This window comes from Zeugodacus cucurbitae, chromosome 3 (genome assembly GCF_028554725.1).
Source record: "Zeugodacus cucurbitae isolate PBARC_wt_2022May chromosome 3, idZeuCucr1.2, whole genome shotgun sequence".
Lineage (NCBI taxonomy): Eukaryota > Metazoa > Arthropoda > Insecta > Diptera > Tephritidae > Zeugodacus > Zeugodacus cucurbitae.
In genome coordinates, this window is record NC_071668.1 from 1,144,633 (window position 1) to 1,167,142 (window position 22,510).

Consider the following 22,510-nt stretch of genomic DNA (forward strand, 5'->3'; position numbering starts at 1 on the left):
CTTTTTGAGGTTAGTTAGCCACATCTGCCTGCAGCATACAAAACTGCACCACCCATTTCCGCAAACATAAATAATTTATGATTTTTTTTTTTCATTTTTATGATGCCAAATTATGATTATTCACTTCAATTAAATGACTAATTAATAATTCAGTAAACGATTAAGACTACTCATACAATTGTAGATCAAAAAGGTTGATTGCCAATTCCAGCGCATTCAATTAAAACTGTCCGCGCTTCGACTTTGTGGACACATTCCGTTATTTTTAAAGAGCGCGCGGCATGTCACATCGTGTGGCAGCTAGAAGTTTTCCATTTCGTCCTGGCTATCACCTGCTGCGCACTTCTGACTGCCTATGTGCAACGCTTGCAACTTCATTGATTCTTTCGGCATTAACGATTTGTTCAACAGCGAAAGCATGACGAAATTGCGGCAGAGTTAACGGTTGCTTAGGATTGCCAAGTTTCAACAAAACAAATACAACAAGTTGAAGTGAGAAAAAAGCTTGAAGCATAGATAATATCCTTCAGTAGTAGAGAAAAACTTTAGTCAATAGTGCTGTTAAGTAAATAAAAAATCCTCCACAGTAAACTTGACGCACGAACCCTCTCACTAATCATTATGCCAACACTTCGGCCACCCTTCCAACCAAACACCAGCTGCAGTGACACCAGCAAGTGAGCAACAACGACCCGTCGTGTCGCATTGTCGCGACCATAAAAATCAACCGCAACAACAACAACAGCAGCAACCAGCTGATGCGGCATCCCCGACAGTGAGCACTCTGTGCAACGCGCAAGTCATCGATTTGTGAGGTTACAAGACGCGTGTTGCGCATTGTGGCGCCACGACCAGGCGCTCAGCAACGCCAGCAGCAGGCGCTGTCGTGCGCCGAAAAATGGAGCACCATTTAACGGAACTTGTGCGTTTTCCTCTTTTTCGAAAATCACTTCCAGCAGCCACAATGGCTGACGGAAGTCGCTGGAGCCGCCATGGTAGTTTTCGTCATGGCGTACCAAAGCGAACACCGGCGCACAGCGGCGCTGACAAGCTATCAGGACTCAGCAATGCGCCAAGCAAAAAGTTTGGAGCAACAGTTCAAGCGACATGCCAAGCTGCACTGCGTATAATGCTGTCAGCTGTGGAAAAACGGCTACAGCAATAACAAGTGAAAAAGCAATATGGCTGCAGCATTTTCTTTTTGAAGGTCAACTGTCATGCGCGCTGGTCACGCGTTGTTTATATACATATTATGGTTGACGCATGTATGTATGTATGAGAGTATCTTGCTTGCAATTATGTCGATGTTGGGCGTTAAGGCGTCGCTGTTACACCCACCATTATTCGCTCACGCACACACACACTCACGGCGCTCTGCCTCTTGCATGGACATGCAGCTTAGTTAGCTCGGCTGGGAAGTTGCCGTGGGCTTTTCTTCGCGCTCGCCTACAATATTCTGCTGCCTTAGATAACTAACTGTTATTTAATGGCGAGCTCTTTAATCGTTTCATAAATTTATTACAAGCATGTTCGCGTATTTTTAACTGTGCCGTGCGCATTAAGTCACGCCGCCGCTGCGTTTATTTACGCTTGTAGTTGTCTTCGTAATTCAGCTATGAGCTATTACTCTTTAATCGCCATTAGCTTTATGTTCTCGTTCAAATAATGACAGATTGATGTGCGTATGTGGGCGCTTTAGAGCCTTTAAGCTGTCAGCTGAATGAGGTGTTGCTTCAATCAGCAAATTAAATTCGATTCTGACTCGACTTTGACCTTCACGCTTGTATATATATGTGTGTGTGTGTTGTTGTAATTGGCTCAAAAGCAATTTGTAGTTATCAGTTGTCTAAGTATTGGTTTTATTAGTGTTGTTTCGAATTATTTTGACTCGCTTTATCAAAAATTAATTTTCCCCAACAACATTTTCCATGTGTTTGCCATTCCGATTATCTCTGCTGGCAGCGGGTGTGAGCTTTTGCCTGTGTTCCTTGAAATTCACTCGTTAATTTATTTCTTTTATTTTTTTTCTGATTGTGATGGTTTGAGTGCAAAAAAATTGCCGAAGAAATTATGAAACTAGCAAAAATCACCGCGTTTCCCCTGACATTATTAATGTTGTTTGTTATTTGTGGTGAAATTGATATGAGTAGCGAGGAAAGGAGTGTGGCAACGTAATGAAATGATAGCGACATTATAGAAAAAACAAAATAAAAAATAAATATTTTTTTTTAAATATTGTTGTTTTACTGTTAACCATTGCATAATCTTTACTTTTATACTGAGTAAGTTCTGAAAAGCTTCAAAGAGTGTTCTTCCGGTGTTCAAATAAAGTGCATCTCCCGAAATCTGGCCTGAGAACCAGTCTAGCACAGCATTCTCACACATTTTTTTGTATTTCGAAGGCGTCGAAGGCAGTAAATTTATATGCAATCTAGAGAAATTGAAAACGCCAGGGTGTCTATAAAGAAAGCCTATTTAGTTTTCATTCAGAAATTCAACACAAATTCAAAGGCGCTCATATATACTATATGACAGTAAAATTTTCTTTTATAATGGCTAACAATTGGCTTTTTATTGCCCACTAAAGCCGTTAGAGCGACTTGTATGCGCCGTGGAAAATCCAACAACAAAAGTGAAGACGATTAAATCCGAACAAAAGCTCAAATGTGGAAAGCAAAGTTGCTGGCATTTCATTAAACGGTAAGCGAGCGTTTCCATGAGACCGCTTGTATGTGTGTGTGTGTTGAGTGCGGAGCGCGTTGCTCACGTGCGTTAACTCAGCGCCGCAAGCGCATGCGCAGCGCTATGCAAATGCTTACAAGTGCGCATGTGCGCGGCTCTGCAACTGAGCGCTGCATGGGCGCAAGGCCGTTAGCGGCCGAAAGCAGCATCAGCAAACGACGAAATTTGACCGTTGCTTGTTTGTATGCAATTATTTAAACGTAAACTTAATGAGCATAAACTAATAAAATCGCCAAAGCGTACTACATGAATACCGGAGGGGCACAGCAAAAAACAACAACAAATACAAATACGAAATAGATACGATTTAATTTAAGTAAGCAAACAAGTTTTTCTTTGTTGCTTGTTGGCGTTTTCGCTTTTCAACTTTTTCAACATTCGGCCGCAAAACGCACAAACGACCAACCGACCGACTGACTTTGCTGGAAAAAGAGACAAATCATCAATTGCCGATGTGTGTGTGTGTACCTATAAAAATACAAATTGACGCAGCAAAAAGGTTTAAACGGTTTATATTTCCAAAAGCAATTCAACAATAAAACCAAAAATAATTAGAAATAAATGAATAAAAATGGAAAAATGGAAAAATAGAAGAAGAAGAAGAGAAATTAAAAATGGAAAAATAAAAATCAAATCTTGATCATACACCATTGTTGTTGTTGTTGTTACTTATTACAGTTACCATTAATGCTGTTAACAGTGCGCACCTAATTGCTACACAGCAACGCTGACGGCGGCCCTAAGCGCTAGCACTACTCAGCATTCTCGCGTACGCGTAAATCGCTGTTTTGTTTTGGTAAATAATTCCGTGTTCGGCGCGTATCGCGTATCGCCGTCAAGCGTGAAATTCGAGACACAGAATCGGAGAATGAAATATCATTAAATGAAATCACAACTTCTTTGCCAGTCGCACATAAACACTTGCTCTAGCTCTAGCTTTTGTTGTTGTTGTTGTTGTATGAGCATACTCAACACAACGGTAGATTTATTTATACAACCTGATTTCTACGGCGAAATTACCGAGCTTTTTTTTGGTTTCTGCTTTTCGGCAAGCATGCTCTTCTATTTGCTTGCTTATTATCATTTCATCGACATCTGTGTCTTTCTCGGCGCTGCAGCCAAGGAGAAATTTGTGATAAATTCGTTTTCTTTTATCAATTTGAGTATATCATTTTGGTTGTAGATTTTTTTTTTCTTGGGGGGAGGGAACCAATGGATTGATAGCCGGTGCCAGAATACTAATGGAAGAGGCGACAACTCTTGCTTTCTGTCTTTGTCGAAAAACGCATCCAAAGACTTTATAAGTACATTAAAGCTTGGATATGAAGTCAACTCTTTTCTTTGCCTTCTACTCTGGTAAAGACATAAATTTGGTCTTAGAAGAAGCGTTCGCCGTATAAGAATCAATATTTTGGTATCAAACGTCTGGCATCTCCTTTTCTTCTTCAAAGCGTATTTTGTTAATAAATCCGTTCTTGTAGAATCTCCTCGAAACCTCAAAATCTACAAATCCAAATATTCAGATTAGCCATATTTCAACATATTTAATGCTCTGGCCTTACTTTTTCATCCAGCCTTCTTCAATATTAGATTCTCCATTCTCTCTTCTTCTTGCTGATTTCTTCCATCTCACATTTAATTTGCGAATCTCTACCATCAGGCGACATTTTTATTACACAGTTATTAAGGCATTTACATACCCAAGTATGTCTCTTAAGAGACACCTGTTTTTGCTTATCACTTTCCACCCGGGCTGGTCGAGCGGGGCTTTGACCTCATTTGTTAATGCGTTTCTAGCATTAAGTCAACTTGTTTATGATTTCTTCTGCGCGAAGGTGACACTTTCATGACGCTCAGAAGCCAACACGCCGTGCTCTAATTTGCATATATTGAAATTTGAAGTGAAACAGAAAGTCGCTTCAACGCTCCAGGCGCGGCGCGGCATTAATTAAGAATTCTTTGGTAATTAATAAATGGAAACTTTGCAGCAACAACAATATAGTATGCTTCCTTCTTAAAGAGTAGCAGTTAAAGACAGACGACGCCCGGTGACAAATGCAGGCGAATGAAAGACAAAAACGAGAATGTTAAGACGGGATGAGCCAAAGAGTGAAAACAGAGGCTGTCTGTCAGTTAGACAACAGAAAGCGAAACCCCAAGCTGCCTACGTGCTGAAGTGGGTTTGTTTGTGGGGTTTGGTAGGAATCGAAAAATGTGTGGCGACTTTTACTTTTCGTAAGAAACGCGCATGAATGCCGCGGGCATTATTTTCAGTATTTTTGTTGTTTTTATATAAATTTTGAAGAATGGCGAATCGAACAAACAAGCGGCATAAAACTAAAAGAAATTGAAATAAAAGGCATAACACTCGTCAAAATATTCAATATATTTGGAATTTTAATATTTAAAGGTCTTCAGGTCTCTTGCAAAAATTCTCGGAAATTCGTTACTAAAAAAGTTGGGTGCCTCTCTGCCTTTCAAAGTCGATTTTTATCCAAAAAAAATAATCTGCATTTAATTGAAAACCGAACCACAGTGCGTCAGCATCCGGCACTTAGTGGTGCTGCTGATCAACGGCCCGACAACTAAAACAGGTTGGCGTTGTTGTAGCAAGTGCAACAAGTGCAACGAATTTGACCCAGTTAATGGTCTCGGTGTGGCTGTGCAATGCGCGCGCTTGCCCACTCGCACTTTCTTTGCTGTCACCAACGAGCCAACAACAACAGCAACGCAGGCTCAAGATAAGCAAATTAAGTTAAGCGACAACAGCATCCGAAACAACAACAACAATAACAATAAATGCAGCGTTGACTATAATGATTGCTGCTGCACCTACTGTTTGTATGTATTTAATTGCCTCTGAGTGTGCCGTTATACGAGTATAAGTAACTGATAAAGGCGACGCGGCGGTGCGCCTGCGCACATCTTTCACTTTTAATGCCGCATTGTGGCTTTTATGTGTGCGCCCGCTTTGGCATGCATATTTCATTTTACGCTCGTTCGGTTTGGCGTTTATCTCGCGTCGCGTTTCTTTCGGCGTTGGCGTCGACGTCTACGCACTTGCGGTATATTTCGCCGAAAAGTCGTAATTTTTGGCCATTTGCAATTTGCCAAAATGCGCTGCGAGCAAGTTGTTAACGCCAGACAATATTCATATGTAAATACTTGAAAGAGACACACACACACACTTACGTACATGCTGAGTTGATAAACGAGTTCGGTGCCACTTGAATTCTTTTGTTTTTCGCATGCGCACATGAGCCGCTGGAAGACAATACAATCTTAATTTTTATTTTTGAATATTTTCAAATACACACAGACAAACGAACTTGAGTGTAGCCAAAAAGCCATTAGCGCAAAGAAAGCGGCAAGCGGTTAATGAAAGCAAAAGTGCGCACCCCACTAAGCTGGCTTGCCACAAAAGCGCTGCGCTCACACACACACATACTCAAACACTCTTCTCAAAAAAACTCTCAATACTCAAAACTCTTCTAAGCACTTGCGCTCGCTTTGCACACTTTAACGCGTCGCCGCGCTTCGCTGTTGCTGTGTTTGGGTTCGCCGCGCTGTCGACAACGAAAGTTGTGCCGCGGCTCACTTGTTGGCTAGGTGCGCCCACCTGTTGCCGGCCACGCCACACACCGGCACTCACAATTTCTTTCTGCGTTCTTCGCCAAATCGACACGGTTTGCACGTGAACATGTGAAAAGGTAAAGGTTTCGTGGCCCGACCGACTCACCCATTCCATTAGCGTGTTGTCTACGCCGCCGCTGTTCTTGCCGAGTTCTCTACCTGCCGCTGCCGCTTTCATTAGGCGCGTCGCGCTCGCGCTTGAAAATTTCTTTTATGAAGAAAGTCGCGCCCGTGTTTTTTGCTTTTCTTTTGTTTTGTGTTTCGTTCAGCTGCTTTGTGCGCGAACGTGAGGCGTTTTTTCTTTTGTTGTTGTTCTTTCGCTGTTCAAATGTAAATATTTTTGGGTTTGGCCACATTTTAAATGTCCGCAGCATTGGTCATTACATAAACACCGTGAGATTCTTTCGCAAATTCATAAAAAATGCAAATAAAGACAGTAGAACGTGTTGCCGCCGTTTTAAGCACTTTGTTATTCACGGTGTTGGCTCATAAGGAAACAGTTATGTAATATTTGATAGAACTACAAGCGCGGTAGCGCCTTAATTTGTATGACAAAAGACACACGCGTGTCAATGGCACCTGGGACTCCCTTGCTATTGTTGCTGTTGTTCTTTAGAAATTTTACTATTTAAATTGTTTGTTCTTGTCGATTTTAGAAAAGTGGCGCAGCGTGTTTGTCAAGCGCTTGAAATTTTGTCGCAAACTCGCTTTTGATTTGCTAACTTTTTAGCTTAACTGGTTTGTTTTGCTTCTTAGTGCCATGTGTATAGCTAGCATTCCGTTGTTGCATGCAACATTTCGCAATTGAATATTAACGAGCACTTGCAGAGTGGCATAGTTGTTGCGAAACTTCTAATGCAAATGTCGCGCCAATAAAAATATCAATATGAGCAAACACTTGTTTGGCCAACAAGCGAAGTGTTGTTCGCTGGCATTTCTTTGAGAGACCTGGCCGTAAGCCAAAGCAATAAATTCCTAATGGCGAACGTGGCACAAAAGCACGCTGTCCCAACTCACGTCGTTGCGCCGGCGCGTTAAATGCTTTCAAATGCCTCCGCTGTCGTAAATGAACACATAAATATGTATAAATGTATGTATGTATATGGACATATGACGGAATTCAAAGCATTCAACATTCAAATGGTTGTTATATGAACCTGCTTTATATATATTTTTTTTAATTTTTAAATAAATATCATTGCTGACTATGTTGCAATGTGCTGGTATTTGTACAAACATATGTCTATATTATATATATTAATGGTACATATATATCACTCGCGTGCAAACACTCCTACAAGCTTCGAGTATTTTTTTTTTGGTTTTGCTTTTAAGGCGCATTTCCATTATGCGAATACCTGACACAAAAGCATTTTCCGTGCGTTTTTGCAATATTTTTTGCATTGCATCACAACTGAAATCCACAATTCGCTTTGGCTCTCTTGCCACAGAGCCAGGCAATTGCATTTTTCGCCAAAAAAATTTATAAAATATTGTTGGCGTGCCAAGTCTACATTTGCAAGTTGTTTGGTTATGTTTGAAGAAACACTGGAAAACCGTTAAAAATTATTAATTTCCAATAAAAGCTTTGCTTTTGTCATTAGCACTTTAAACATCTTAAATACGCCTATTTACTTACTTAACAGTTAATGTAATTTTTATGTAGCTATAAACAGTAAGAAAACTGACAGCGGTCGGTGCAAAAAAAAAAACAAAGCAGACAACAAATTTCGAAAAATAATATGTTTTAAGAGTTTAATTAAAAATGTTACGTTTTCAATAAGAGATATTGCAACTCTATTCAAAAGTTTACAAATTTCACTTCGGAAGGCTCTTATTTACTGTAAAATCATTCTTCTTCTTCTTCTTCGGCACTACAACCGTGTTTTGGTCTGGGCCGTGATACAAAACTTCGTTTTGTGGCATCTATCCTTTACGAAGTCCCTATGCACTTGATCTTTCCATAAGATCCATTGGCGCCTTTGCTTCCGTTGGCCACCCATAGGTCTTGAATCGAACGGGCTTTTCGCTGGAGCACCGTATTCTATGCGTACGAAATGGACCCACCAGCGCATTCGTTAGATTTTTAAACGCTTAACTATATTCATGTCGCCATAGAGCTCATACAGTTCCATCCTCATTGGTACTCCTCGCTTACAAGGACGGTTCCAAAGATCTTGCGGAGAACAGTTCTCTCGATTGTAGCAAATGCCCTCTTATCTCGGTTTGTCATCTCCATGTTGCGAGCCGTGTAATAGGACGGGAGTGTTGAGAGACTTGTAGAGCCTAACTTTTGTTTCTCGAGAGAGGGATCTGCTTCTCAGTAATAAATATGTACCACCTGTTGACAAGAGTTTTACTGCGCTTGATCTCCAGGTTTAGTTAGGTAGGGTAGGTAGGGTATGCTGGTTGCATTATTATACTTTTGATTTCACACAAATGTCTACTGGGTTGTTTGTCCGATGCAGTTTCGCCGGTTGTCATTTGCAGCTGAGTAATAAATATGCGATATTAAAACTTTTTGAGAATCTTTTATGAAAAACTTTATTTAGCACTTTGGAACAACAAGTGTCAGCGCTCAAATAAACGAGTGCATAAAAAACTCAGACTTTTCCATACGAATTAATGACATGTGAACACTAAATGCTAAGTTCAAAGTGTTAAGTGGGAACATCATAAACACCGGCGGCATAAGATTAACAACAAGTAGGCGAACATCAAGAACCTTTTTATTTTATTAGTTGAGGGAAGTGCAACCTTGAGATATTAGTGATACTTTATGATATTATCACACGAGTGAAGTTACTGAAGCACAAATTCAGTTGTGAAACTGGGTATCTAACTCCCTCGTTAACTCCACAGTTATCTATTGGCAATCTAGTAGTCTTTGATCTTTCGTTAGACAATCGTTGAAATGAAAACTGAAGTCAATAAACTGCTGACGATCGCAAATGAATTTTGCATTAATCAGCTGAAAGAGAGCCGATGTAGCAGAGAGATCGCGTGGAGAGCGTGTAATTAGTGGAAGAAGCCGCGCAGCTGATAAGATAAGGCTGAAGGTGTCTCTGTGTGCGTGCCTACATATAGTACATAGATGCAAATGTATATGTCTGCCTATCACATTGAAATTTGCATGGCAATCGAGAAGCACTCACAACTCAAGTGATTCAACAATATTTACCGTTTGTCACTAAGCAAACAGCTGCAAAGTGCACACACACACACACTCACAAGTTAGTACTAAGTATGCAGTTATTTGCCGATTAATTAGTATATGAAATTAACTTTTTAACAGCTGTTATGCAAATAAAGGCCTTAACGGTGCTTCAGGGAAAATTATTTATTTGCCTTCATTAATTTGGCGGTTTTCGCACCTACATTTAGGCCAGTGTGTGTGTGAATCATGTTTGTATTGATTTAGCGCTGCTTTTCATCCCACCGAAATAAATTGAAATTTGCGAAATAACGTCAATTTTTAAATTTAGTAGCGAGTTTAGTATCTGACTTTTATGGAGTCAGCAGTTCTAAAGATAAGCCAACTTGTTTTGCTTGCGTGTGCAATCATGAGCAAAATAAAAGCATAACAACAACAAGTGGTATATTATTAAAAAAAAAATAGATATATAAATTATAACAAAAAATCAGCTGATTAACCTTGGTTGGCGATCATAACCTCAAAATTATTTTTATCAAAATTAATTTTTCTATATTTTGCGCTGATTTTATGTAGTCAGAAAGGACTCAGTGACTCTCTCTAAAATTTTTTTGTGAAAATATTATATGCTACTGCAACAATAATAACAATAAAAACTTTTTTTTATATTTAATATTTTTTTTTTTAATTTTCAAAAAGTTTTATTTGTATTATATCCACCAAATCTTTTGGACTCTAATACTTTCCCACCACACCGGATGACAAAGTTCGATTATTATATGTAATCGCTTATCTCATTTGCTTTGCGGCGGTGTCATTTCATATCCGAATCGATAACTAATTACTTTAATCAGTTGCTCACGCGATGTGTTAGCCAAACTTTTGAGTTTTCAAGGTGAAATTTTGCAGAGATATCACATACAATGACTTTCATATATTTTTAATTGCAATCAAAAAAGTATGTATTTTATGAATTGAAGATTAATAATACAAATCTCTCATAATAAAGTTGATTTCTGCAACAATTACGGCCAAGGCTCTTCTAAACCAGCTTCTCCCAAATCTAAAATACAAGTCATTAACTGAAGCAATTGCAGATAAAGTAATTTTTTTTTTAACGAAATAAACGCCAAATTGCCACAAGTCATTGCTTCAACTGCATTCATTCACTAATTTCGGCATTCATGTCATCAATATTTGCATTTGGCAACACACACACAGAGTCATTTACAACGTTAAAAGCGCCATTATCCAAATTTATTGCGCTCATCAGCTAAATGCCGACGTTTAGTATGAAATACGAGCAGATTTGTAATACGAAATTGTATGAAAAATGGGGAAAAAAACGCCAACAGCAAATTAATATGTTGAATGGTAATCAACACACTACATACATATGTACATACAAACATATAAAAATACAAACACACATCTGTATTGTTTTACACGAAATGCAAATGAGCGAAGGCAACAACAACGCAGTCATTAAAATTAAAAAAAAAAGTCATTAAAGCAACACCAGCGAACTCCCAACAACATCTGATAATGTTGGCCTGCAACATGAATAACAATAACAACAACAACCAGTTAACCAAATTCGGTGCGAATTTCGCATTGCTCAGCTGTTCGGCAGCTCACCCCTCTCACCCGCCATTAGCGTGCGGTCGCTCGTCTGCTTGGGCTCATTAATGACAGAGGCGCCGGCGAAAGAAAGACGTCAACGCGTCAACACGTCAAAAATGAAGGCACAACAACAACACAAACAACAATAACGACAGCATTAAGACTCCAATAATAATTTGCTAACGAAGGTGCAATAAAAGAGACAATAAAGGTGTTAAGACACAATGGCGCATAAAAGAAGAAGAAGAAGTCGAAGTCAATAAACAAATTAAAGCAAACGAGACACTCATACAGACACTCATGCGCATTGGCAACACCTAAATGTAGTTCACATTAAAGCGCATTTCGGCAAAGCCTCTCGGCTTAGGAACTTCTTTTTTTCTTCGCAGAAACTACAAAAAATAATGCGAAATAACGGTAGTTAAATAAATAAAATTATCAACGCATACTTAGACACGTCTTTTGTTGTGTTTGTGTTTGTGGTGCGCCATTGATTAGAAGAGCGAAGAGCGCTGCGAAGGGCCACGCTGGGAGCAGCGCCAACACGCAGCGGGTGTTTCTTTAAAGCGAGTGAAACGCGTGCGAATACCAACAACAATAACAATGGTATTATGCGCTGCAAAGTAAAAATGAAAAAAAAAATGGAAAATAAACATTAGACTTAAGGCAGTAGACCTGTTAAGCGCAACAACTGTGAGAAAATTTCGCACAAAAACAACAACATGAAAATAATTTAATGAAGAAGACATCTTTGCTGCCTCATTCACATATAATTTTCAAGCTTAACTTGCAGCGCTAAAAAGGTATATCAATCTCAAATCTGCCGGCATGATACTCGTTTAATTAATAGCCGGTAAACCCCCTCAGCTATAGGCTTTAGGCTCAGATCATTTTAGTCAGTTGCATGCTGCTCTTGAATCTAGTTTTAATTTTAAACAATGGACTCCAACTGAGCTATTTCCTAAATCAATTAAGAGACCAAGGTTTGCGAGAAAGAGTCTAGCAGAGTACTCTAGGAAGTGTTCTATATACTCTAGCTATTATTTTAGAACCCGAATGCTAGTTTTGAAAATTATAATTTTCATTGTCATCCATGAGTCTGAAGATGTTGAAGAGTTCAAGACCACAGGATCTGCAAATTTAATACTTCGATGGTTCGAGACCGCTGTAAAAGACTGTGTTAGTTAGAGCAAGATTTGATTTTTAATAGGTTGTTTCGACTTAACAAAAAATATTGAATTAGCGTTAAAATTGTTCTGGATGAAGGATCTACAAACAATTGAAAATAGTCTGAAATTAATGCCGGTATTCTGCTTGTCACATTTGTCTCATGTCTTTATTTGTCACAATTGCGAACTGGCGACCCTGTTAGTCAGGAAGTATCATTTTGGTATTCTGGCTGATACAGTCTCAAAAAAGTTCACCAAATAGTGTGGTGAAAAGAAAAGCAAGCTATCAGCTGTTTATTTTAGTTGATTAGAGATGAGTGCATGTTCACAATGATACTTTATGAATTGATTGCACGCAATTAGTTTTTTTTTTACCAAATTTCAGCAGAAAAATTTCTTGTAAATAATTGGATAATACTATTAATGAAAATAATACTGAAATAGTTTATAATAAATGCGTAATATATGCATTTTATCTGAATCAATTGTTAAGTAAATATGAAAAATGTTAACAACCTAACAATCGACTAACACATGTTCTCATCCTTACATTTGAGCATAATGGCAATCGAAGGTAAATAATTGTAAAAAATACAAATTCATTATTTTATGATTATTATATATTTTAGATTTTGGATATATATATACATACATATTTGTGTTTTGGAAATCGAAAGAATTTCCTAAACGTATTTTCTTCATATAAAAAGTGATCTTCCTTGTTGCGCAAAATAGCCAGATTGCGCCTACGAGTGTAGCTAAAACATAGGTACTTTGTTATCCATTATTGCAAAATTACAAATATTAATACATTACCTCTCTTCTTCTCGTTTTTTTTTTCATTATAATATATATTAGGCCAATTGCATCAACCATTATTGTGCTCTTGTTTTTCTGTGACCTGGTTTAAAGCACATCACAAATTAGAGACTGATATTGCTCAAATAGAGATGAGACAAACTCGCCAGAATACCAAAAAGTCACTATAGAGATTACACCACAGATTCGTCTCTATTAGAGACTTGAGACTGCTCGCAGAATACCGGCATAAATCTCTCCTACTCTTTATAACAACCTTCGCTGTCGTGGTTTTTCCAAATGTGCGGCGTAGATTATCGATAGCTATAAAAATCGATCGTTCTTTAATCCTATAAATTTCCATAGTGTTTATATAGGTTTCTTTGCTTTTTAAAGTAGACAATTGAATTGCTTTATAACAACAGAAGACAATATCCGCGCTTCTGCTGCTTGCTGCCCACCCATTTCTAATGTTCTGCAATTGTGTTATCAAGCAAAGTCAACTGCGATAAGTGCCTCTTATCACAATCACCTTGTGACGTAAAGCAAACGCTATCATTTATTTATTTGTGGGTTCTTCCGAAGGCAGCAAGAGAAAACCTTAAAATAATTTACTTAAAAACTTATTGCTGTGCAACCAACTCCGAGTGCCAAAGTCTTCAAGACAACAGACAAAAGTCGAAAATCAACAAAGCTGCAGCTGAAAATATTACAAGTTCATTTCACAATTTGGTCAAGGTTGTTGGTTGATTGTTGTAAGTGCTTAGTAATAGCGTCAGCTTCTGTGTTTACGCAATTGTCTAATTTGTTTTTGAAAATTTAATTCTAATCTCTTGCAATGAATGACTGCTAAATGCTAACTATAAAGATGTGTGAATGTGTGTGTGTGTGGGTATAATATATGCGCGTACGCAAAGCAGTTTGGTCACGCTCTAATCTGGCACTAGGCTAGACACAAGGCACAACAACACAATGCCGGTTAGCGCACCCCACAGTGCCACAATGAAACAAAGCTTTATGCCAGCCAAAACGCAGACACACACGCATACACCTATACAAACACACATACCTATATATCTAATATATATACATATATATATATCTGTCTTTTAACGATGCATATTAGAGCCGCGAGTCGCTGAGACACGCACGTATTCTTCGTCAATATGCTTAAATGCAATCACACATACACATATACATACACACACACCTAGGCAATAGAGTTGCACATGTATTTGTGCTGATTACAGTTATTTGTTGTCACTTATTTATTTATTTACAAGTGCTGTTATTTATTTTAAGCTGTCGCTTATCAAACCCTCGAAAACAGCGTGTAGACGTGTGTAGTTTTGAAGTGCTGCATTAAAGAGCTCGATTAAGCACATACTAAGGATGTTACTTTAAAATAAGAAAAATAGGTATGGAATTGTTTAAAGTTAATGAAATCGCTTAAAATACATTTATTTGTGGTTGGAATGAGGACCACCAGTCGAATGAGTCATTACATTGTCGTCACTGCGACTGTGCATGAGGTCACACCAACACTATCGCAGTAACTGTGTTCATCAGAAAATGCAGTTTGGTTATATTGATAATTTTTTCTGGAGATTTAAGAAGAAAAATTTAGAAAAAATCCCCAAATCTGACTATGTAAATAATACACTGATCTACCAAAGAGGCCTTGCAATTGTTTATTCCATATTCATTAGAGTGTTTACATACTCGGCTCAAACACTTCCTCAAATGCCGGAAACTGGCGCTTTTACCAACTCAGCCCACCCATGTGATAACTACATATAGTAGTATTCACATGTAATATATATACACATATGTTCATAAATGCCTCCACATCAAATTCCAATAAATATTTCCCTCACTCATTAAACGGTGCATTTTACTCACTCTACATTTCCCATTTAATTTCATTTTTCACATTTCACCAAGTAAAGTGAAAAAATCCGCACATAGCATGGCATTTAACGAAATTGTCTCAGTTCCGAGTCACCACAACGCAGTAGACCGAGCCCAAACAGGTTCGACGCTCTGTACGGCCCGGGTCCGAGGCAGCCTCCTTTCGGCCGCGGCCACTTTCTAGTCATTTGGCTTTAATTAAATATCAATATTTATTAGCGTCAATTGTTCAAACACACACACATACACTGAGCGGGCTCCAAGTCGCTGGGTGTGTTTGTACCCTCGTGAATTAAGTCGTACGCGCAGCCACTCAGCGTTTACTCGCTTGTCGTTTGCTGTGAGCGTACATAATAAAGTTAAAAAGCGCAGTATCAACATGAGAGCAAAAAGTGAACAACAACAACAAAAAATATGTTGCAACAACAAATGCACAAGAAATGAATTGCGAAAATTGAGCGAAAAAAACGGTAAATTACGCTTAAGCCAGCTGATTGACTACCGGCTAAATGCACAGCAACTAGTTGGTAATAATCACAACAACAACAACAACATGAACATTAGCAATTACAATTCTACTTGCAACAACACAGTGTTAGTGGCGTTTTTATTGTTGTTTGTGCAGCTGTGGCTTATTAAACATTTTTGTTGTTGTAATGCACTGTTTGCTCGATAGCCTTCGGTGATAGTTGGCTATGGCTGTGGACAGCAACAACATAAGTATTGGTTGTTGTTGTTTTTGTTGGCGCTGCTTGAACGGTTATCGATAAACAATTTATAGCCACTAAACTAACCGATGTGGTGAGGGGTGAAGGGGTGACTGGCATAGCTAGACCAACAGACTGCCAACCCACCAGTCCATCAATTTGACGCATTATGTGCCGTTAGGCACGCGCACTATATAAACAACGGTTCATAATTGACCACGCCACGGAGTTTTTAATTTGCCATTGTACCCCCGGGAGGGGAGGTGTTGCTGCTATTACTGGTGAGACAAAAACCAACAATAGATTTGGAGAGACCCCTCTACCCCTCAAATTTCATTAAGCGGAATTTATATCAACGATTGCATTGGCGAAACTGGGTGGAAGGCCTTCATTTTTCGCCGGGTGAGCTCAGCAGGTGCAACATTGCCAGCGAGGAAGTGGCAGCCGGTGCCGTTTCTTTGTTGTACGAATACTCGAATGTGTTTGTAGCTGTAGACATTTGGCAAGCAGCAGCTGTTGCTACGATATTTGCACCGGGCGCTCTTACGCCCACAGAGAGTGTGCTCACCTTCCTGTTGTTGTTGTTGCTGTTGTTGTTATCATGTTTAATGTTTCATTTAACAATTTCCGTTAGTTTTTTTTGCATTTAGTTTTATCTACCGTTAACATATAATATTTATTGCCAAAGTCACCGGTGTCGCTACTGTAAGTCGCTTACAAGGCGGGGTTCAGCACAGCGCCACCGCATATTGACTCTTACCGTTAATGGCTTTAATTACCGCCAATCATTCATGCCACCAAATGCCAACAACAAACAGTCAATTAATGAAACTAATTATGTTTGCTTGCTTTTGCCAACTTGTTGAATTAATTGCGCTTTAGTTTATTAAAGAAAATGGCAGTTAACAACTATACCAACAATAACAATAATAACGGTAAAATGGAATAGTTAGTTTCTTATTTCTTACTAACTGGCGTTGAAAGTGGTTTCCGGGTCACACGTCAACCACTCACTGGCTTGGCTTGGCTCGGCTCACAAATTTCATATTCGCATTTTCTATGCAAATGTCGGATTTAAGTTTTTTTATGGCATTTTTACGACACTCGCAAACAAATGAGCAGGTTTCTCACGCAATTGAAGTTTGTCGACTACTTTCTTCACTTCTTTAATTATTAATTACTCTATTATAATAGCATAATCTGTCAGAAAACTAGAAGCCGCAAAGTGTGTGCGGGCAGCTGCGATATACACTAGAAGAAATTCGAGGCGCAGAGTCAGGGCATGGTCTTTAATGCTTTATCTTAGATCAAGTTGGCAACTCTGGTGAATTCTTGAAATAGAAAAATTTTGGGATCTATGCAGTTTACTTGTCGTTAAATATAAAATCGGATTATTCCGCATCCGGATTAACATGGTGGTACTACTCGCATAATTTGGAGGTTAGGAATAAAAAAAATTTAATTTTTATTTTTTTAATTTTTATTTCTTCAATTTTGATAATATATTTTCATTAGATTTTGGTGAAATTTATTTCTAAATTTATACTTAATTAGCAACCAAAAAATTTCCTCAAGTTTTCTTCTTACTTTTAACCAAAAATTTCTCACAGTGTGTCACTAATCTCACATCCAAGAAGATCTCATTTAGTTTGCCTAATATTTTTACTACTGGCACACACTATGCCCCGGCATTTCTTGCATATAATACATATGAACCTTTACATAGTTTCAGTAAGCGCTGCTTAATGTCTATATTTAATCTAGAGAGACCTTCTAACACAATTCAGCCCACAAATTAACTAACCAAAGAAGATCGCAAGGCAAAAAAAAACATGGGTTGACTAGTAAAGCTAGAGACCATCATTACTTGAGTTAGTAAACATACTTATTTGTTGTGTACGCACGCTTAAGTAATGGCTATAATTGACCCAGTTAAAGATGGCAAACTGCCGCGGCCGCTTTTGGGTAAAAAGCGATAAAACATAAATGATATGAGCATTCTGGGCAGCGCGCTCATTAGCCGCAATTTGTGGAAAATTTTAATATTTTTTTTTTTTAATCTACATTTTCCAACCCCCAATTTTTGTTATTTTAATTCTTTGAAATGATCACCAGGTCAGTGTTTAGTCCGAAATTTAAAACTAATTCACCTGTTTTATCGCTTATTTCGCGCATGCATTTGCAGTTCTCATTTTCTCTTTTTTACGGGCCGCACAACCTTTCCACCAGTGAAGGGGAGTAACCGGCCATGTACGATTTTCAATGTCGAGCATTCGCTTTTCCATTGTTTCGGTATGCAAAAATTTACGCGCACAAAATTAATTAAACTAGATACTCGTTCGTACTAATTGAATAAAGTAGCTGCTCAAAGCGCGCTCACACAAAGGTACAACAAAACAACACGTCGTTTGTGGCATTCGCATGATGTCATTGGCGTTTGCGAATATTTTATTTTATTCTGTTTTTTTTTTTTCCTTTAATAATAATGACTTTCTAAAGAACCTCCTACAAGCATGAGCACACGCAATCAATGGGCGCACTTACACATTCATATATTTGGACAGTGATACTTGGAGACATTCAGAGGGGGTCTCAGTGTTGCAATTTAATGGTGGGACTCATGGTGGCTTGAGAGTATCTTAGTTAATTCAGACATACATACAAACATGTCTACATATGTTCTCGCATGTCTGTGAAGATTTTCTAATCAAATTATTGGTTCTTGACTTTGTCTGCGTTCTGCGAAATCGCGTTGCTACGAGACACAAATTGTGTGGCATGTGGAACACGCAAGCGGAATTTAATTTGCTGAAACGTTTAATTGACATTTAACGGTCGTTTTGTATACGAAAATGCCGTTGGCCGTTAAAAACAACTACAAACACTCATTAGTTATATGTTTGTTCCTTTTTTTGTTTTTGGGGTCTGTTGACTACTGCTTCGCTATCACGTAATAATAATATTTATAATAATGATGTTAGAGCTGCGGGTGGAAGCCCATAAATTAGCGGTTTAATGCGCTGCTATTTTTTCAATTTATTTTTGTTTTGCTATTTCTGTTGATTTACGCGCGTTTCCCGAAAGCAAATTAGGCAAACTCGGGTATCGGTTGACCACACGCTGATGTCATGCGCTTGCCACGGGAGCATAATAACTTGAATTTTAACGGCCTAAAAATTATAAATAATACAATTGAAAGAATTTAATGAATAAACAGCAGTCAGCAGTCAGCAGCCAACATTCCAGCTGTCAATTAATTATTTCTAATATTTATTACATTTGCCAAGCTGTTTGCATATGACGGCCCTCTGCCGCCTTGAATTGATGAAGACTTTTTTGTGTTCAAGTGCGTGTATTCACCGGCGAGCTACGCTCAGGTGCTAAGCGCGAGCCAAGCGGAGCTCCAGTACACTCAGTGTCGCCTAACATTTCAATTACTAACAAAAACAACAGCAATACACACAGCCGCTTAGCGATTTATGGCCGTCATCAGTGAACGCTTCGGCACTTCAGTTGACTTTTAAAAACTGACTTCAAGCATTAGCATTGCATATCTTAACAATTTATATTATTTATATTTGCACATTGCTCATGTGACTGTGTGTGTGTGTGTACAAAGTATGTTAAATGAGCGCTCGAACGGTTCAGCGAACTCAGAAACCCAATACCGCTCATTACCAGCGCCATTACCGTCGATTTGTGCAAAGGCATGTGTTTTCAGTGAATTAAACAACTCTTTTAAAAACTCATTTGCAACTTGAAAAATGTGGGCCACACACACACACCCCACAGGCGCGTAAAAAAAATCACTGCTAACACACAACAATGAAAAAAATGAGACACCGCCAACCGCCAACTCCTCTAACCCCACATTCCCACCAAGTTTGTATGCAACAACATTCTCGTCTGCTTGTCTACGCAGCTTGCTTGGAGTGCCTCTTTCTTCCTGCATCGCATCACGCTTCGTGCATTTTTGTCGTGATCTCGTAAATGTCATTGGGCACACTGATTAAACTCGTGAAGAAATATTTAAATTTTAATAACAAATTCATCACTTCAACTCATTCGTTGTTGTTGTTATGACTCTTCATTTACCATGCTTTTGAAGGCTGTCTTCGAGCACTTGGCTGGAGTGCATTGTTGTTGACTACATTTTGCAACCAAATATTTGCTTAAACCATTTAATTTTGCTTCACTTAATTTTTTGAGTTGATAATCTCTTTGGAAGACTTTTATGACTTTTCGCTTTCGCATTTTTAACTTTTTTTCACTCTCTCTCTCTCTTTGTAGGTGATGACAATCACGCGCTTCTGGTGGCTTCACATAAAAAGGTGAGTATCGTAAAAATATTGAATTTAGTAAATGCATGGTGAATGCGGGAAGACAGAATTTTAAGAAAGCGCCTTGCAGTTTTCATAAATTTTAGACAAATATATTTTACTTAAAATGTTAAAAAAAAATTCTCAAAAATCAGCTAAAATTTTTTCTTACAATTCTCATTAAAAAAGTCACATGACGATCTCAGTTTGTGACTTAAATAGTCACCATGAATGCGGAATTAGTGAAATCTCGTTTACAGCGCCACCTAGCGTACACAAACTGATCAGTCGCCTAGATAAGCATATGGCGCTGAAGTGAGTGGACAGCTAATTGAGATCTTGCAGAAGTGGGTGCAACAAAAACCGACAAATATGGAAGCATTAAGCACTTGCGACTATGACAAACATTAGAGATAAATTTATAGAGATTAGAGTGAAGAAAAAATAATTATTTTTAAATTGTGACATAAATTAATGAATGCCTTGTCTAATGCTAACTTTACACAATTGCGCTCATTGGCTAAAACGCCATTGTCTGCGACCTTAACAATGAAAATTTCGCGTTTTTATTTTAGTTTTTTTTAAGTTTGTGCTGACATCTGGCACCCACGAGGCAATAAATCGCGCGAATAATGCGCAGATATACACTCCTCTCCCCGCTCCGCGCTCTTACTTAGCTGAAAAACAATTGCATCACTTTGTTTTACGAGCGCACAATAGACTTTTATTAAATAATTGCCAATAAAAGCCACAAATATGGAGAAAACTAAATTGCAAACGAAACAAAAGCACACCGTCGCTGCCACTTATTGGTGGTGCGACTGCTCGATGCCACGGTAGCACTGTTGCAAGTGCGCAATAGTTCAATTACCTGCCCCATTAAGTGCAACCGTGCTGGTGGCGTGCGATAGTGGGTGCTCACCTCGTCCACTGTTGCATGAGTCAGGCGGGTTGCCGCCGGTGTTGTTCCGCGCCGTTGCGCAAGCGGCTGCGAGAAGCAAAGTGCTGCGCTGCTGCTGCTGCTAGCTACTACGCTTACTTTTGTTTTTGTCACCGCAATCAAGCGCTCGGATTTCCAAGTTAATGAAATATGAAACGCACAAACACACACACACAGCTGTAGCCAGCGAGCATCAGTAAATAACAATAAAAGGGAAATACTTTGGAAGCAGCGCTGCTCTGCTCTGCGGTTTTTGCTGCGGCAGCGCTGGAGTGTTCTCGGCTTTGAAAAGTTTTGCGACACAAAGGCGTTTATCATAAATAGGGCTCCGCGCTGCGGAATTCTCGTACGTGTATTTATGTGCAAGCCATCTCTGTCATTTATTTCTATTTCTATTTTTATATACATACATATACTAGTAAAGCTTTAAGCATTCATATTACCCCGTCTAGCTTCGCTGGCTGCTTGTTTTAACAAATTCATTTCGTTTTCCATTTCATTGTTGTTGTGTTCAGCTGCGGTGCGTGACAAGTATCAACGCGCAACAACAACAACGACAGCAACTGCTCAGCGCTGGTTTAGCATGCAATTGCAGTCGGAATAGAATTTTATAGCATTTTATTTTATATTCTGTTTTCTATTCATGCGCCAGTTTTGTACTTGCAAGTTTTCAACAGTCACTGCACACACTCATACACTTAGACACAGAAGCAGTTCTTATGTGTAATTACTCGCACATTACAAAATGCCACAACAACACATTTAGTAATGAAGGAAATTTCTACAATTGCTAATAAATGCCAATTAATTTGCCTTAATTAATTGTTGCCATTTTTCATGCTTTTAATTGCCAACAGTTGACAATGACCTTTGTCGCTGAAATAGCGAGGGGTGTCTTATGTAGAATGTTGTAATTGCTTTATTCGCGGAAAAATGAAAGTACTCTTAGAGTAAAGGAAGAAAAGAGAGCTCAAATATTTTGCAATAGAAATCTTCGAAAGCCTGAATATTCTGGATAGAAGTCAAATTCTGAATAGAAAAAGAGACGTCAGGCTCCCTACCGAAACACGACTTCTACGCCGCGCTGGTATAAGCGCATAATATCGAATGGAGACTATTTTGAAGATAACAACATTAATGTAAACGAATCAAAAATACATTTAAAAAAATGAAAATTCCCATTATTTTTTGAACACACTTTTTATGTCTTCTCCAAGGGTTTTCTGCTTAATTTAAAATCTCTTACTGATTGGAGGATCTTTGCAAAATGTAAATAAAATATTATCAAGCTATGAAATAATAAAGAAATAAATAAATCAAGCTTTTCTGTTTCTCAAACACTCTTTCTTGTTGTTGTTATCAAAAGCAATCTGCGATATTTGACGGTTTCCGACAAATGGAAATTATCGCATAGAGCTTATTAAGATTGATATGTGCACGCATTATATAATACCGTTGTATACTACTTTATATATGTACGTGGAATGATTTGCATACACATTTCCATCTACGTT

The 22,510-nt window shown here is 38.5% G+C and overlaps 1 protein-coding gene and 2 long non-coding RNA genes across 5 annotated transcripts in view; 2 read left to right on the forward strand and 1 right to left on the reverse strand.

Annotated features, from left to right (window-relative positions):
* The window catches only part of LOC105209693 (protein spire), a 79,547-nt gene that overhangs the window by 6,903 nt on the left and 50,134 nt on the right, over positions 1-22,510 (forward strand). For all 3 annotated transcript variants that reach the window (XM_054227639.1, XM_054227638.1, XM_054227640.1), the window contains one exon: positions 20,028-20,068. In XM_054227639.1, the coding sequence (XP_054083614.1) occupies positions 20,028-20,068 (41 nt within the window). The remainder of the gene's footprint in view (positions 1-20,027; positions 20,069-22,510) is intronic.
* On the forward strand, positions 12,458-13,319 carry LOC128920423 (uncharacterized). Its single transcript, XR_008470489.1, has 3 exons — positions 12,458-12,895; positions 12,951-13,090; positions 13,180-13,319. It is a non-coding gene; the product is annotated as an uncharacterized LOC128920423 (long non-coding RNA).
* On the reverse strand, positions 12,924-13,278 carry LOC128920424 (uncharacterized). Its single transcript, XR_008470490.1, has 2 exons — positions 13,138-13,278; positions 12,924-13,079 (listed from the first exon to the last, which is right to left on the reverse strand). It is a non-coding gene; the product is annotated as an uncharacterized LOC128920424 (long non-coding RNA).